This window comes from Hemitrygon akajei, chromosome 15, assembly GCF_048418815.1.
Source record: "Hemitrygon akajei chromosome 15, sHemAka1.3, whole genome shotgun sequence".
In the NCBI taxonomy this organism is placed as follows: domain Eukaryota; kingdom Metazoa; phylum Chordata; class Chondrichthyes; order Myliobatiformes; family Dasyatidae; genus Hemitrygon; species Hemitrygon akajei.
In genome coordinates, this window is record NC_133138.1 from 54,398,548 (window position 1) to 54,416,911 (window position 18,364).

At 38.0% G+C, this 18,364-nt stretch overlaps 1 protein-coding gene and 1 long non-coding RNA gene across 6 annotated transcripts in view; both read right to left on the bottom strand.

Annotated features, from left to right (window-relative positions):
* The window catches only part of unc5a (unc-5 netrin receptor A), a 607,644-nt gene that overhangs the window by 129,699 nt on the left and 459,581 nt on the right, over positions 1-18,364 (bottom strand). For 4 of the 5 annotated variants that reach the window (XM_073067589.1, XM_073067588.1, XM_073067586.1 and 1 more), the window contains one exon: positions 16,203-16,370. The exons of the other annotated variant lie outside the window; for it this stretch is intronic. In XM_073067589.1, the coding sequence (XP_072923690.1) occupies positions 16,203-16,370 (168 nt within the window). The remainder of the gene's footprint in view (positions 1-16,202; positions 16,371-18,364) is intronic. 5 annotated transcript variants of the gene reach the window in all.
* On the bottom strand, positions 1,407-10,248 carry LOC140739360 (uncharacterized). The gene is made up of 3 exons (XR_012101610.1): positions 10,161-10,248; positions 2,488-2,566; positions 1,407-2,365 (listed from the first exon to the last, which is right to left on the bottom strand). It is a non-coding gene; the product is annotated as an uncharacterized lncRNA (long non-coding RNA).

The following is an 18,364-nucleotide window of genomic DNA, read 5'->3' on the forward strand; positions in this document are numbered from 1 at the left end:
AATCGTTATTTTGGATAAGATGCTTTATTGAAGCTCTGACAGCTCTTTAAAGACGGCACTACAATGAAGAGGAAGAGAAATGTCTCCAGTGTCCTGGAATATGTTTATTCCTCAATTAGCAGCAAAAAAACTAAAATAGATTGCTTGGTCATTACCACAAAGTTCTTCTGGGAGCTTACACCATCCAAACTGATCTTAGTGTTCTTATATTGCAACAATAATTGCACCTCAATAAGCACTTTACTGGTTGTAAAGAATTTTCATGTGTGCTGAGGTTGCAAAAAGGTACTATATCAACACATTTGTATTTTTTTTAATTGCCTTTATCTTTCTAAATTTTTGTCCTCGTGTTTTCTAATTATGTTCCTGTGACATCCTTTAGGATGTTCACAAAATTAAACTGCTATATAAATGCAATGTGGATATTACTTCTGAGTGCTTAAAATATTTGTGGAAAACTGCCAGGGTGATTTGCAGCCAATAATTGCTTTTTGAATTGCAGTCACCATTTGGTTGCTATAAGCTTTCACCAACTAACTGCAAAGAGATAAATGGTGAGGGAATCATTTTATTAACTGGTTGGGAGAGAAAACAAAATGAAGGAATCATGTGGAGTATGGTATGAAATGGCTGATGCACTCTGCAAGAATGGATAGGTGAGGGCTTGGCTATGAGTTTTATCTAGTTGACGAAAGATAAAATAATAAAGCACATCTGAAACTCCAGGCTACAACTGGCATTGTTTTGATTGAATTATCTTAAACAAATGTTACATAAAACTTACTCTCTGAAGTAGCACAGGAGAAAAGATTGTGTCTATCAATTATTTCATTTACTTTTACAGTTAATAGTGAATTTGAACTTCATTGTAAAGTAGGAATTGTGACAACCAACATATGCACATGAAGATCCCATGTGTGTCAATGTATATTACTGTTTTCTTCAGTATTTATGAAAATTAATGTTCCTCAGTTAGAATGCCATAATACTGGTTTACATTTCAAACTATTCAACCAAATAGCTTTCGAGAAATTTCTCATTCGAACTTTCAAAAATAGCTGGAATTAAGTTCTGTGAATGAAGCAGGTAAATCCAGTAAGTTTTTCTTATTACAAAATATTTCAGAGCTAAAACTGTCTCTAACAACATTGGATTGAAACTCATTGGCTGTATCACTGCACTTTGAAATGACCTTAAACACCCTACCTACCTGAGGCAGCTGCAGAGATCTAATCTCACTGGCCCAAGGTGCTGCGCATTCTCCTTTTGAATGAAGTGGCAGCTGGTGCCAGCACATTCAGCTCATATGATGTCAAAAAAAAATTCAGAATCACTAAACTACTTCTGACCAGAACAATCAAATTACAGCTTTGAAAGTGGGACGTTGATTTTAATCAACTGTACTCATTGGTCTTCAAACCTTTTCAGTTCAATTTTAATCTTCTGCTCAGTGCCTGGAGGTCAGAAACATTGACATCTACCTTTTTATATGTGAAGTGCTTGGGTACGTGACCCTCATTTCAATGCCATTGAATGCTGTGAATATCTGTTTCAGGTCTTGAAATCTCCAAAATATTGGTATAACAATTTTCTTCAAACAAATTCATCAGAGAGCAGACATGTCATGTTTGTGTGTTCTACAGAAATTCAGATTTCACAAATGCTCTCACAAATTCCTGACTCAAAATGTGTTCAGTATATTGGTTGCTGCAAGAATACAAAAATGACACACTTCCTAATATCCCACAGTCTCAGGAACAAACTGTCTTGAATGTTTGAAAAGATCTTCAAAAAATGCTTGAGAGAATGCAGAATCCAGATTTTCCCCATTCTCTTCTCTCCATTATTAAAGGCCTGTACATCACACCAATGAAAAGTCCAAGGCTGGCACAACAGGCATTGCATTCTATGGGGCAAATGTTGAGATGCATTCATTTGCCACTCACATGAACTGCCACAAGAGGGCACTGGACTCTGCCTCATGCCAGGTGATCTTCACTTCCCAGAGAGACTTTATAGAGTCTCAGTACCAGTTTGTTGTTCAATTCTTGGACCTTAATATCCTTGTTTAGATGTTTTCCACTAGCAGATAGCATTTCTTTCTCCTCAGAAATGTGCTTCTTCAGTTCCTTCATTTTTTCATCTGAATTCCCCGTGAACACCACTTGTAGTCAGCTTCTTGTGTACGATTGCAATTCTGCCTTCTTTTTCCTTCCCCTCCCCCCCACTCTGCTGCCACCCACACCCTTGAGTGTTTGCTTTCTGGGTTTATGAGTATGAGTGAGTAGCTGAATGAAAATGTGCGTGAACATTAAATGAAGTCCCTAATGTCAATGGCCTTACATTAAACCAGTTTCCTTCGATCCTGTAGAAAAACAAAAATAAAAAGCAATGAGTATAAACACTTCTCATTTCTATACTCTTCTGATGGAAATCTCAGTGTGACTATTAGAAAACAAAAATCTCTTATACTTTGAACCTTGGTACCTGTTTGTCACAAAGCAACAGTAGATGCTGGAACAATTCTTTCTTCTCTCAACTGATGGGATCTTACTATACTATATTCCTGTTGGAATAATGGAGAAATATCTGTTGTCATTCATCCTCAAGCATGAGAATCCCATGAATTCCTTGTAACTTCGGCCTGCACGAGAGCAGAACAGTTGTTACTTTCAATGGGTCTGGTTTATTTGACACTTGGAGAATTCCCAGCTCCACTGTTCCCTCTAAGCTGTGCATGTGCATGGCTGCATAGTAACTGAAATGCTCCTGTACACGTAGCTTTTGTTGTTGCACAGCTGGAATTTTCTTTTGTATAATGTTCATATAATTTTGAAATTATGCAAATATAATTTAGAAATCTATGTTAATTGTTAAATACCCTGTAATTGTGTTAATGAATACAATCCATAAATTTTGTAAATAATAAATGTACCACAACTTTTACTTCGACAATGTAAATACGACAAAGTTTTAAAATGTTTCAGAGCGGAGTTTTAAATTACAACATGTTGCAAATTATAACAATAAACACAGAATGGAAGTCAGTAGCTCATTGTTACTAAAATACAAACCTGCTGAATGCCAATGCTGACTAGTCAAAATATTTGCCATTGTGTCAGATGTTTTGACTGCCTGGCATTGTTTACTTGTGTTGCGCATTGTGGTTTGTGTGTGCGCTTGATGTGAAAAGTTCTAAATTCTGACATTTTTGGTAAGTTTTCTTCAAAAAAAAAATCAATATCTAATAAAAAAAATACCGTAGATGTCGGATTATAAGCCGCTACTTTTTTCCCACATTTTGAACAGCTTTGAACACTGCGGCCTTTACTACGGTGCGGCTAATGCATGAGTTTTTTTCATGCCGCCAAAAACATTTTGCCTTGTAACAGTAGACCAATAAAATTGATGAGTAGTTCACAGAGGTCCAATGAAATTGTACGATAAATCAAGCGCACTTTCACAATTAAATTATTGTAAATCAGTCATTTGTACTCACCCTCATCAACATGGAAAACACTCGAAGAAAAGCATTGTGCTGCCTTTATGGCAGTTATTTAGTTTATAATATTTTCGCTTAGTAATTCATTTGTTAGTAATTTCTAAGTTAGAAGTGTTTTAACTATATTTGTTTTCTGTACTACATCCCGGGATGCTATGACGTCACACCCGGTTTCGCCGCGTCTTGTGGGAAAATACCAGTTTGCGATAAACGGGAAGGAGGGGGGCGAGCGCATTACGTGAGCGGCATTGGATCTGAGCGAACGCTGCTTTTAAGTTAAAGGCGATCAATAACTTTTCCTGGTAGGCTGCAGTATATATATTTTTTACCAGTCGTTAGGAGATATTGGAATGTTGTTCAGTAAAAAAGTATACGCAACGTAATTTGTGTTACCGATACGTATGTATATTTAAAAGTAGCCGCGTTACAGGCACGGTTCGAAAAAAAGCATTTGCAATATGTATTTGTTTATGTTACCATATGGATTTAATTAAAAGTTAAAAAATCCTCACGTGTAATATCTTTCTGTGTAAATATCTCATATTACAACGTGGGACACCTGCGGCCTAAAATCCAGTGCGGCCTAAAATCCGGTGCGGCCTGTACAAGTACAAAATTGATTTTCTTTCTAAAATTAGAGCCAGCGGCTTTTAATCAGGTGCGCTCTGTAGTGCGAAATCTACGGTAATTAAAAAACTGATAGAATACGATAAAGTTCATTTCCATATATTTTTCATGACTGATTATTTTATTAAAATGGTAAGGTTTGCAACTTACCTTGTTAAATTGTTCAAATAGTAATTTTTTGTTATTCTCAAGTAATTATTATTATTAGCTTTAGCATCCCAAAGATGTTGAAAAGAAAGGCAGAAGAGTTAAACGCTTTGAAGAACTAAGCTTGGGCAAAATTTAAGATAGAATGGATTTTGCAACTCATCGATACTGAACTGCCATCTTCACATCAAAAACAAAAAATAAAACTTGCAATAATTTTATGTATCGAGATACAGGTGTAGGCTTTTGCAAATAAAGCGATGGAGGTGTTTTATGGTTAAGAAAAACCACAACAACTCATTCATTGTACTCCAAACACAAAAAGCGCAGTAACAGAACTTCATGTAATACATCAGACCAGCTTCTTACAGTGAAGCCCAAATCTATGCCGGCAGTTGTGAATTATCTACGTTTCTACCAGTTACATTTCCTTACACAGGCCCCCCTAGAATTCACTAAAACCTGTCCAGAGCTTGGATGAGCTGCATGCTTAAGTACAGTGTTCTATGAGTGGAGGAACAGCAGGTGCATCTGACTCATCGAGAGGTGTGTTGACATGGTCATGATGTGACGGCAGCCACATGGTAGCGAAATCCTCCAAATCTTGGTGGGCTTGTGTAAAGCAACCTACCGAAATACATTCAGGTTTACCCCTCTTATCTACGATAAAAATCTTTCTCTCCATTCCAAAGTCCAGAATGGGCTGTTGTAAGGGGGCCTAAGGGAATGCTGGTGTGTGTCATCGCAAGTGAAGACATACAAGGCAAGGTATTGGCCAAAAGAAACCCAAGAGTGCTGTATGCCATGTTGGGGGTAGGAACAGGTGAAAAGAAATTGCATTTACTGATCACGGTGGAAGGCTGTTGTCGTGGTGTTAGGAAAGAGATCACCTAGCATTTGTAACAGCTGCCCATATACCAACTCTTGCCAGAGACGACTGCAGGTTCTTTTCTGGAGCTGTTCTGAGCCCCAGCAGGACCCATGAGAGATGATCATGCCAACACTCTTTGGTCAGGGAAGCCCTCAGAGCAGTCTTTAAAGAACAGTGAAACCTCTCACACAAGCCATTGGACTGCAAGTGATATGCTGTGATGTGCTTGTATCCTAACACTGATGTTCTGGGCCATTACAGCCTAGAGGTCTGATATGAATTGGGGACCATGGTCAGTGGGAAAATCAGATACAGCATCAAACCGAGCAACCTAGGTGCTGATGAGTACCTGAACCATGTCTGCCACTGTCGTTAATGCTAGAGGGATGACCTCTGGCCACCTGGTGGTCACATTAGTAAGGAGCTGTGTGGTGGGCCAGTTGTGGGAATGTGGTGCTTGACCCCTTGTTTTGTGACTATAGTGATGATAGTGGGCTCGGCGAGGTTTGGGAAATTGCCCAATAGTTGAGAAAATTCATATGCAGTGGTGTATACGCTTGACAGGATTGTTTTGGGGAACTTACATGGTGAACAGGGTAATGACCCAATGTTCATGACATCCACAAGCTGCCAGTTCGTAAGATCGAATAACAGTCCATGGGTAGCCAGGAAATCAGCACTGACCGGATGTCCAGCTACTTTAGCCAGGATGAATTCCATTTGTAATGCTGCCCACTGAAGCAGAGTGTCACCTGCCGTGTCCCACAAGTCTGCATCCTGCTGCCATTGGGCCTCCAGCAAGATTTCATCGCTCTTTGCCTTCTCAATAGGTGATGCTGGCAGCATGCTCACTTGAGCACCCATGTGACACTGGAAGAGTCATCCTGTGAGGAGGTCCATAATGATTCTTTCCCTGGCAGCTGGGACCTACAATATTCACCTATCTCTAATGTCCTGATGCGCTGGCATTGTCGAAGCTGTACAGTGCCGTCACTTCCTAGCATTCGTACCGAAGCGAGCATGGTAAAAACACAGGCTAGGCATCATCTGTTTCACCGTCACGGCATCCTTATGTTGGGGGCCTTGCTGAGATAGGGAAAGGAGGAATGACGCACCGCTGCCTGGCTGAGTGTAGACTATCATCCATTATAGGAAGCTCCTTTAATGGGCGCATTAGTGAGGACTCTGTGAACTTGATCAGGCAACTGCTGCATGAAGAGTTCTTTAACAATCAAACAAGGATGGCGATTTCCCAGGAGACATAGCATGTGGTCCACTAACTCTGAGGGCTTAGCCTCGCCAATGCCAGGCATGGAGAGCATCTGTTTGGCACATTCAGACTCCGATAGTCCAAAGGACTGTAAAAGGTAAGTTTTCAGTGATGGGTATTTATCGTGTTCAGGCGGGTGTTCAAACAGACTCATCACTCTCACAACCATGGGGTTGCTGAGTGGCGTCACCGCATAAAAAAATTTGGTGTCATCAGTAGTGATTTCTCACAGTGCAAATTGGGTCTTGGCTTGTACAAACCAAGCAACAGCATTTTGCACCCAGGTCTCCATTTCAAAGTAACTGGGTTGGTCAACATGAGTCCTGCTGAAACAGTGACTGTACCTTTTTTTGAAATTGATGCTGCCTGACCTGCTGAGTTGCTCTAGCATTTTGAGTGTGTTGATCGGATTTACAGCATCTGCAGAGTTTCTCTTGTTTGGCCAACATATTCAATAACTCTGGATTTGTCCTGGAGAATTGCAGTCACCAATGTAGGTTTTCAGAAATATAATAGTAGAGGTATTTATTGTTAAGAAAAATTGTAACAACTCATTTATTGTATTCCAAACACTGAACTTTAAGTAATACATCATCAAGTCAAACCAGCGTCTTAAAGTGAATCCCAAGTCAACGTTGGTGGTTGTGAATTATCTACACTTCCACCAATTACAGTATGCTACACTGGTGATGAAGTATATATCATTTGTGCAGAAGTGAAAGTTGAAGGGTCGATGGGGTGGGGTGGAAGTTCAGTCGTGGAACAAAATGGGAAGAATGCAAGTTAGATTATTTAAAACACCTTAACCAGAGAATTCAGAAAGATGCAGTTACCAAATTACACAGCCAGAAAAAATGTGGAATTGGGTCATGCTAACTGAACTTCCAAAAGAACAGGAAGCAAGAATGAAACATGATGTACAAAAAAAAGTCTAACTCTGATATGGTCAAAATGGTAATTGATAACATCTTAGCAATTAACATTAATGCTTCTTTAGATTTCGTGTAAGAAATTCATGCACGTGGTCAAATATGTAAATATTTCAGAGAGTTGGTGCAGCATTAACTATGTGTCTGAATTTGTTGAGTGCATTAGTTTTGTGCTTCAGAAACAGTTAATGGAAGAACTGCAGAAATCTTCTTCCCATACACTAACCGCTGACAAAAGTAAAGAAATTTCTGTAAAAAACATGTTAATTTGTATTTTAAGTTTCAACCAGAAAATTAAACTTCTGATGAGATTGTGTTTGTGGGTATTCTGAAACTAACTGTATGTGACAGTATCAATATTGTATGCTGTTACGCCTGTGCCCCCTCCTTTTTGAGAATCGCAAGATTGCTATTAATTCAGGTCAGGAGACCCAGGAAATGAGAGAGAGACGTTTGGAATGTTTGGTCCCTCGGCGATACAAAGCTACGGGAAACGGCCATTGTCTCTTGGAGACGGAATTGTGTATTGAGTACTGTGCTTCGTGGAAGCCCTCGGGCAACGTGGGCTGGTTGGGAGATGGCATCATTCCACCCTGATTGACATCTGAGACCCCGTGAGTGGGGATAAAAGAGGGTCTGTGGGAACAGCCCCTCAGACGCACCAGAAGAAATGCTAGAAATCCTGTAACGGCGTAATAGCGAAAGCCGGTGGAAAGCCACGTGCGTCCTTTTCCATTTGCCTCGGAATTGGTGGGCCTTGCCACAGAAGAACGGCTTTAGCTAACAACAAAGGAGAAATCAGCCCCAATGACTCTCGAAGGATTGACATCATAAAAGGAATGGGCAAGTTTTAATCCGTCTCTCTCTCTCTCTCCAACCAAAAAGCTGCAGCTTGAATGAACTTGAGTGACTTTTATATTTCCATCGGACAATACATTATCCCCTAGACAACGATAGAGTTATTTCTTATTGATTATTATTATACCCGCGCTTTTAGATTTAGTATTGACGACGTATATTATCTGTATGGTTGCATTGATATTATTTTTGTGTATTTTTATCAATAAATACTGTTAAAATAGTACCATCAGACTTCAACGGACCTCTCTATCTTTGCTGGTAAGTGACCCAGTTATGGGGTACGTAACAATGCAATAAAAAGTTTTAATATCAACAGCTATCTTGATATTCAAAAAATGCCGATGTTTACGTCAGATGGGGCAAATATTATGCTTGGAAAGAATAATGGTGTGGCAGCAATTTTTCACTGAGAAATTAAGTATCTGTCTGAGTGACATTACATTTCACACAAAAAAGACCTGGGATTATGCAGGATTTAGAAACACTGCTACAAACAGCATATACAATGTTCAGCAGGTCGTCAGCTACAAAGGAAAGCTAGAATTATCTCATGTCACAGAATGTGATGTGTCATTTAGACCACTTAACAAAGTAAGACGGCTGTCAAGACATTTTCCATTGCTGCTTTAATGAGGAATTACCAAGTTTTGATCCAGTATTACAAAGAGTATGTTAATGAATGTAACGATTCAATCAGCTTTAAGATTTTGACCGATCCGCAATATTAATTAATTTTAACTGTTCTTAACCTTTTAGAAGATCTTGTATTTCTTTGCAAATTTCCTTCACAAAAGCTGTTTGCATACAATTGAATTACCGGAGAATGTAAAAGTAGAAATTAATATGTTACAGTCACAGTATCATGGTGATACTGTTTATTAGAGAGATAAAGTGAAAGATCTGCTTGCATCTACAAGTCGTGACGTTGAAACTGTGCCTGTTATTCGATTCATTCAACATGTGTGTAACCACTTGGATAAGAGCTCTCTTGACGATGAGTGAATAGAGAGGTAAGCTTTTGACCCTGTTCCCACTGCAAATGCAACCAATTTTGAATTTGGAAAAGAGAATGTTATGTGACTGACAAAAAAATTACTCAGCTACTATTACAACAAAAACGCTGCCTTAAAAATATCGCAGCAATACAGTGATCTTAAATTTGTTGCTTCTGTGAAAGTTAAGACTGGTTCAATTATGACGTCCACTAATATGTTGAACTACATGCTTAGAAATGAAGAATTTGAAGAACTGTCAATTCACATCGATATCATTGAAACATTTCAAGCTTTTAGTGCTGACTGTGAATGTGGATTCAGTCTTACGAATTCAATCAAATGTCAATCCAGAAAGAGTAGAAACAGAACATTTTCAGGGGTTCCCAACTGATGTCCATAGACCCCTTGGTTAATGATAGGGGTCTATGGCATAAAAAAGGTTGGGAACCCCTGATTTAAATGATTGAATGTTGATTAAGATGCATTTTTCATCTGGATACAAAATTCATCTGGACAGTGTTTATAGACAATGAATTTGTAATTTGAGAAACCACTTAAATGTGAAATATTTTCTTTGTTATACTGTGTTTCATTATACCCTTCAATTACCAAAATTAAAAGTATGTGATTTTTCAATTTGTATCCTAAATATTCATAGTATGCATATTATAAAACAATTTTAAGTGCCACACAGTTTTCAGGCCATGTAAAAATTTCCTGCTCAGAGCAATGGTCGGTCTGCACAGTTGTAAAAATATTAAAGTGTCATCACACTAATGATTTTGAGAAACAGTTATTCCAAGGGTATGGATGCCTTACAGGAATGTCTGCTCAAATAATTGTCCTATGTTAATCATTCCTAACCATGTAACCTTTAAAGTTGTCACTAAACTTTTGTAAGTTAAATTGGACTCCAGTTTGTAAACCTTAAAACAGAGCTTGTTATTAACACACTTACCTTTGTAGAAATCGCATTATCAGTGAACTGAAGGGGGAAGGTCAGGGAAGTTAGGAGGTTTCAATATCAGAGTGCACATCCATTCCCATTGTCCTGGCTTCTCTGTTGGCAGATTTCCTACTATGTAATCTTCTTTGTCTGTTTTCCCAATCCCAATTAATTTCAATTACAAGAATATCAACACCATTGTCTGAGAAGTCTACTACTTTCTTCTAAAGTAGTTTTAATTTGCTAAAATGTTCCAGTTTTAAAACCCTGAAAGCAATTAACATATTTTAATTAACTAATTTCATGATTTCAATGGTTTGAATCCTTCCTCTATTTTTCTATAACTATACCCCCATCCATTCCAATTCTCTTCTTCTTCTGTGCTAATGGTGGCTCCCACCCATCAAGAAGGTGCATTACCACCACCTGATGGCAATCAGATCCTGCCTCACAAACCTGTTCTAATTTAAAAGTTCACTAGAGCCCCACAGGACTCATCCATCCCTGCTCCAAGTGCCAGAATACCCTGCAAGCTTGGCACTCCAGATCTACCCAATAATAGCAAAACAGCTTCCTACATTATTTTGATCATCTGTGGCACATCATGACCACATGTTCCATTGGTTCCACTGTCTCTGGTACCTTACTAAAGCCACACCACTCATTCCTTGTGGTGTGCAAACCCACATGTTCAAAGCTCAATCTTGCCATACACACATCTCCCTTCCCATTCCTCCCCAAAAGTTGCTTCCCCTTAAAAAATGAAACCAAATTTTAATTCTTGGTCTAAAGAACTCCTTTAATATGGCCAGTCACCCAAAGCAAATTCCAATTCTGTTTTCTTGAGCAATCCTGAATTTAATTGGTTCATCATTGACAGTTATCTTTTGGCTGCCAAGTGATTAAGCACTTAAGACCTCGCCCTAATCCTCAGCACCTTTCCTTAAAATAGTCCTTAAATTTTGACAAAGATTTTGGTCATTTCCTCTAATATCTGCATTCGGTTATATTAAAAGAGCTTGATTAATGGGAGTGGGAGCTATTGTTACCTTTGCTCCAAGTTCTGCAGCTTGGAACTATTTTTCTTGGGCATAAAAATATTTTCCAGATCTCCCATCAGTAGTTCCACAATCTTTTCCCCATCCAATAACATTCACATAAGGGTTTCTTGAAGTTTTAACATTCTATGACCATATGAATCAGAATCAGGTTTAATATCACTGGAATATGTTATGAAATTTCTTAAATTTACAGCAGCAGTACAATTAAATACATGATAAATACATATAGAGAAAAAAAAGACTTACTTACAGTAAGTATGTGTATTAAAGAATTAAGGTAAAATAAGTAGTGCAAAATAAAACAGAAATAATAAAGTACTGAGGTGATGCTCATGGGTTCAATGTCCATTTAGAAATTGGATGAGAAAGGGGTAAAGATGTTCCTGAATCGCTGAGTGTGTGCCGTCACCTTCTCGATGGTAACAATGAAAAGAGGGCATGTCCTGGGTGGAAGGATCCTTATTGATTGCCTTCCTAAGTCACTGCTCTTTGAAGATGTATTGGATACTAAGGAGGCTAGTACCCATGGTGGAGCTGACTAATTTTCAAGTCTCTGCAACTTACTTCTATCTTGTGCAGTAGCCCCCACCCCCCATACCAGATGGTGATGTGGCCAGTCAGAATGCTCTCCATGATACATTTGTAGAAGTTTTTGAGTGTTTTAGCTGACAAAACAAATTTCCTCAGATTCCTTATGAAATATAGCTGCTATCTTGCATTCTTTACATAGCTCCATCAATATGTTGCATCCAACTTAGGTCCTCAGAGATATTGACACCCAGGAACTTGAAACTGCTCACTCTCTTCACTTGAGTGCTCTATGAGGATTGGTTGCATTCCTTACCTTTTCTGAAGTCAACTATCAGCTCTTCGGTCTTGCTGAGGCTGAGCACGAGGTTGTTGCTGTAACACCACTAAACTAACTGGTATATCTCACTCCTGTACCTTCCTTTCATCAACATCTGAAATCCTTCCAGCAATGCTTGTATCATCAGCAAATTTATAGATGCTTTTTGATCTATGCCTAACCACAGTCATGGGTGTAGAGCGAGAAGAGTGGTGGGCTAAGCACCCATCCCTGTGATGCACCAGTGTTGGTTGAAATGTTATTTCCGATCTGCACAGATTCTGGTCTTCCGGTCAGGAAGTTGATGATCCAGTTGCAGAGGAAGGTACAGAGACCTATGATCTGTAGCTCTTCAATCGGGGCTGTGGGAATGATGATTTTAAATGCTAAGCTATAGTAAATAAACTGCATCCTGATATATCATTCACTTGACTTTTGTTTGATTCATTGCCTGCTCTGTTCCTTGATTTTGTAGCTTATTATGGCTGAACTAAATACACACCTTGCACGTGCGTGAATACTTCTAAACAAATTCATCCTATGGATCAATTATTCCTTGGTCACTAGTACAATAGCAAAACTGCACAGTGAAAGCAGAATTCAAATGTCTTTTGTGGTGGGAGTACAATTTCACACTTTGTCTGTACATCTTTTGTAACATTACACAAGACTAATTTATCTATCTTTTAAAATTAAGTTCAATTGTGATCAACCATGTCAAAAGTATATACAATTTATTGACAAAATAATTATAATTATGACCTTTTTTTAACATAAAGAAATATTTATTCACAATTAATTCCTTCATTGGTTTTAATTAAAAAAATTATTAGTTATTCATCTGAGGAGAATAGCACAGGATAATGTCAAATAACTACAAAATGAAAATGGAGATTGACAACAAAACTAAGTGCTATCTTTGTATAAATCTTATTCAGAACAAGCCACTAATTTTCGGATGTTCAGTACCCATTAGTAAAGGGTGAGGTGTGAGCTGGGTAGAGGTGGCAAAGATACTCACAAAAATCTATTTTCTTAATATTAGGCCTTAGAGTCAGATTATTGCTACTTGCTTCACTCTGTAGTTAGATTTAGTAAGAGACATAGCTTATGTATCAGTGGGCAGAAATTTCAATCCTTCAAAATCTTTTGTTTATCTGCTCACACACAATTCTCTTGACTCTCACTGATCTTTTCTCTCATTAAAATTGCATTTCCAGAAAAGTTAGGAAAACATTGTTTCATCATGTAATCAGTAAACAAAAAACTGCAGAAGCAGATGCTGGAAATGTGAAAGAACATGCTGGAAAAACTCATGCTGGAATTCCAAGTTTAGATCACAGAGAACATGCTGTTAAATTTTGTTGTTTCTCCCTGTATTTACTAGCATATTAATATACACTAAACATGGAGAAGAAAATAAATTATAAATATACATAACCTATGAACAGAACTGACCATGTTATTGTACAATTTTCATTAAAATCAAGAGAATAGATTTGGAAAGGAATAAAAAGTTTAACAATACTTGAAATTTTAAAAAAAAGTTAAGGTATCAGTTAACATCAACTCATCTTCCTTTTTCACAATAATTTCTAGCAGATTTTGCTTACATACCAGATCACCTTTCATTCCCGTAATACATCCCCTACCACCTCCTACCCACACTCCAACTCACCCCCATTCTTATTTTCTTTTATATTGTTCCTAAAAGCTAACCCTTTGGTCACCTTCCATTATAGCTCCTTCTTTTGTGTAGAGGCAATTTTTCTTTAATAGTGCTGCTGTGTCATGCCTCATGATATTCTGCAACTTTTAACAGATGCATTTTAAGCAAAATTTGCTGCCGTTGTTACACCATTGACTTCTTACCCTGGACCACTGGATCTGACAAATCCTTTTAGGTCCAGCTGCAATGCTTATCTTGGGAGAAACCAAAACAAAAATTTGCTTGGTTTATTCTATAATTTTCTAAATATAATCTACTCAAACATTTCATTCAAATGATCATGGAAGAAATTGTTTACAGCAGAGGCCGGGCTCAGACATCCATCACCTTTATACAGGGGTCTGTGGGAGGAGCCACAGGAGCAGTCATCAGAGGGCGTGTCCAGACAGGTATACGTAGTTCACCACAAGTAGACAATAGTTTACAAAAGGATACTTATTAGTCAAAAACATTGAACAATTATAAATGCCTTGAAAATCAGGTGCTATTGCACTGTATGTTTGTGTTAATTGTATCCTTGTGACATGTATTGGTTTGTGTTAATTGTAATTAGATAGTGTTAGTTGTATTTAGGTGATCTGTATCAATTGGAGTCCAGCTTGCATGTATTTATTTGGAAGTAGCTTCAAGAAGAAAATTGGTCACTGAAAGTGTGCACAATATGGATTGTATGTCTGAAAGTGTAACATGGTTCTAATAAGTATATCCTTCACTATCTGAGTGTGATAATGAACATAGTGACAAACTAGCTAGCTACATTAAAGTCTCGAGCAGCTGAGTGGTCTTTGTTGTGCATGAGCTGTGACTACAAGACAGTAAGGGAGACCCTTGAATATAGAGGTATAGGGGTAGAATTTGTTGACTACTCTCTGCTTGAATTGTGACCCATTGTTAATATTAGTAAATGTTCTTGTGGTGCACCTGGGATGTTTTCTATCATAAGTGTCCTAGGTAAGTAGAAATGTTGTATTCTACTTTTTTTTTTATCATGTTTGCACTCTATCTTCCTTGTATAACTTCCACTCAATCACAAAGAGATGTGATGGCATTGGGTTTGCTGTCTGTGAGTTTCTGAGCTCAAATAAAGATCTTAAGCCCTATCAGATATAGATGGCTATGGGTACATGCACAAGAGGGAGGTAATACTGTAGCCAACTACTCATTAAAGGCTAGATTACTTTCCTGTTTATCCTCCACAGTGAGTTTAGCAGCTAATTCCCATCATTTGAGCAGTGCCCCCCAAACCAATGCAGACATACTTCCAGTTATCATAGTAGTTTAAACACTGTTCATTTACTTTTAGTGATACATTGAAATAAGTTTTGAGAATTTTATCTTATAAAGGATTGCCAAATTACAAATGATTTCAGAAACAAAGGATTTCCAAAATGGAGGTGCAATCGCAATAACCAAAAAAAAACATACTAACATGTTGCAGATGAAGGAGTTGTCCATTGTAGAAATCAAAAGCAGAGGAATAGAGTCTAGTCATTCTCTGTCATTCCTAATAAGCCCACTTGTTCTCTTACAGTTATACTTGTTTTTTTTGCTGCTTGCTGACTTCACACAATGTGACATTTTTCAGTTACAGGTGAATGCACTGTTTAGTTAAACAGAAGCAGACCCCATTGTTCTCTCTTGATTAAATAATGGGCCAATGAAGACCCTTTTGCTCACTTGCTTAAAACAAATGGCTGAGCAAGGAATATTAGTTGGCACTTTAACTTGTTCAAAAAGAAGTCGTTGACCCTGGAAGAGTTTGCTGCTCTGTTAGAAAGCTGAGCTTAGTAAAATGTCCCCCTGGGCCCTGGACAGTTAATATCCATCACATAGACACTCACTGACTTGTATTCATTTTTACAACTCAAGTTCAGAGCCAATTACTTTCATGTTCACTCACTGTAACTCCACAACTCATATGTTTCTATCCTTTTGGATAGGTACATGGAGCTTAGAAAAATAGAGGGCTACAGGTAAGCCTAGTAATTTCTAAGGTAGGGACATGTTTGGCACAACTTTGTGGGCTGAAGGGCCTGTATTGTGCTGTAGCTTTTCTATGTTTTCTATGTTTGTATATCTTTACATTTGCACTTAAATCTCACTTCTTCGATAGCTTTTGTTTCGCTGTCTACATAACTCCACCCACTCTCACCAATTTTCATTCTCATTTGATCTCCTACTCAATCACACGTTTTTTTTAAAGATATACAAACTGTTCCTGACAAAGTTCTGCAGATGAAGTTATTAGCATGTTTAGATGTGTGTGTGTGTGTGAGAGAATGAAAATGAATGAATATCTATTAATTGCGAAGATTGATTAATTCTGAATCTCTACTTTTTCAGCTTATGCATGGTCCCAAACAAAAATTGGGAATGGGCAACTGAAATATGAAAACAATTAGAAGTTAAATATTTACCTGGACACAAGATGGTGCAGGCAGTTTTCTGGGTGTTCTCTCCATCACAGAATGATCCACCATTCTGAGGGCTAGGGTTGGTACAAGTACGTGTTCTTTGCTGCCATCCTCTACCACAGGTAGTGCTACAGGGCCACCACTCTGTCCATGTGGACCAGCCACCATTTACTGTTCAAAAGGGGCAACCAATAAATACACCAAATACCTCTACAAATCAAAAGCATCATGATAAATATTAGTGTTCTATTATTTGAGTTTATGCAGTTGATAGGATTACATAGATATGAAAATGTAAAGGTTATTCTGAGAATTTTGCACCCTAAATCCATTTTGATGATTAAAGCAGTTTAACAAGTGAACAAAGAGATATTGTTTATTTCTATGCCTCAGTTTATTGTGTTGAAGGATACAACACTTGATATACAATATCATTAAACAATGCTTAGCTATATTAACCCAATACATCTGAGAAAAAAATAAAAGTTCAATCGACTGGCAAATCACATTAGACCCAACCTAAATGTGTTGATCTTTCAGAACTTCTCAGTTGCTTAACTATTTATTATCTTATGTCAAAATGGAAAGGAAAGACAACGGTCTGAAAGTGAAAAATTAAAATGGGGTTGATTTGCATCTCTGATGTCTTCAGGACATCTAAAAATCCTTTTTATCCACTGAATAGCTTATAAACATAATCACTGTTAATATATAGTCTCAATACAAGTTACATTGCAGAGATACAAAAATATTGAAGATTAATGCATGTTAGCAAAATATATAAAAGAGAACAGCTTAATAAAGTTCAGTGAACAAACTTTGTAAGATGTACTATAACAGATCAGATTTTGCAGTCTTCGGTGGGCAAATTGTCCTTCCTTTCCACCTACCTTTCATGTTTCCTTTGCTAAGAATTTCCTGCAAAAATTAGCCCTCACCCTCAGCTGCAAGGCAGGATGTTGCCCATGTAAATCTCATTGAGAGGAAGGATGAGCAACCGAATGTTGTCTCCAAGTTTCAGGGAGCCATTTAAGAGGGGAGGAGAAGAGAAATGTAGTTCTAATTAGGGATAATTCAATCAGGACATTAGACACAATTCTCTGTCACAAAGGTCGAGAGTACAAAGGCTGTGTTGTCTGCCTCTCATCTGATCTGCAAGGAATATGGAGAGAGGAGGAAAGATCCAGTTGTCATGGTCCATGTGGGTACCAACAATGTATGAAGAATGAGGAACAAGGTTTTTCTGAGGGAATTTGAACCGCCATGGACTAAATTAAAATGCAGAACTAAGTAGGTAATAATCTTTGGATTGATAACTGAGATGTGCAAATTGCCGCAGTTCCAGTAAGATCACAGAGTCAAAGGACCGAGCTCAATGATTGGTGTGGGAGAAATTGGCTTGAATTAGTGGGATATTGGCACCAGTACTGGGGAAGGAGGGAGCTGTTCCGATGGGACGAGCTCAACAAAACCATTCTGGGACCAGGGTTCTGACGAATCGTGTGACTGGGGTGAGGGGAATGGGTTCAACTGCTGAAAAAGGATGGATGAAGTAGAAGAGGAGGGTGCAGAAGAGCTTATTGAAGTCTCCAGAATAAAGAGTAAGATAAAAAGTTCAACGAGGAATAAGAATTTGCTATCAGGAAACATGGAGATAAGATTGAAAAGAAAGGCAGTGAATACAAGACTGAAGATGTTATATCTGAATGCACGCAGTATATGAAATAAGGTAGATGATCTTGTAGCATAGCTAGAAATTGGCAGGTACAATGTTGTGGGCATCGCAGAGTTAGAGATGGAAGAGGATTACAGCTGGGAGCTTAACATACAAGGATACACATCATATAGAAAGGACAGGCAGCTGAGCAGAGGTGGTGGGGTGGTTTTGTTGGTGAAAAGCCATAGATAGAAGTGACAAAGGATTGGAAGATTAGAATCTGTTTTAGTAGAGTTAAGAAACTGCAAGGGTAAAAAGACCTAATGGGAGTTATATACAGGCCTCCAAACAGTAGGCAGGATGTGGGGTACAAATTCAATAGGAGATAGAAAAAGAAGAAGAATATGATCCAAGAAGAGAGACGATAGAGGAATTTTTTACAGAATTAACTTCTAAGGAGACCCATAATGGGCAATCTTTACGATAAATATAATAAGACCAGAAAGTA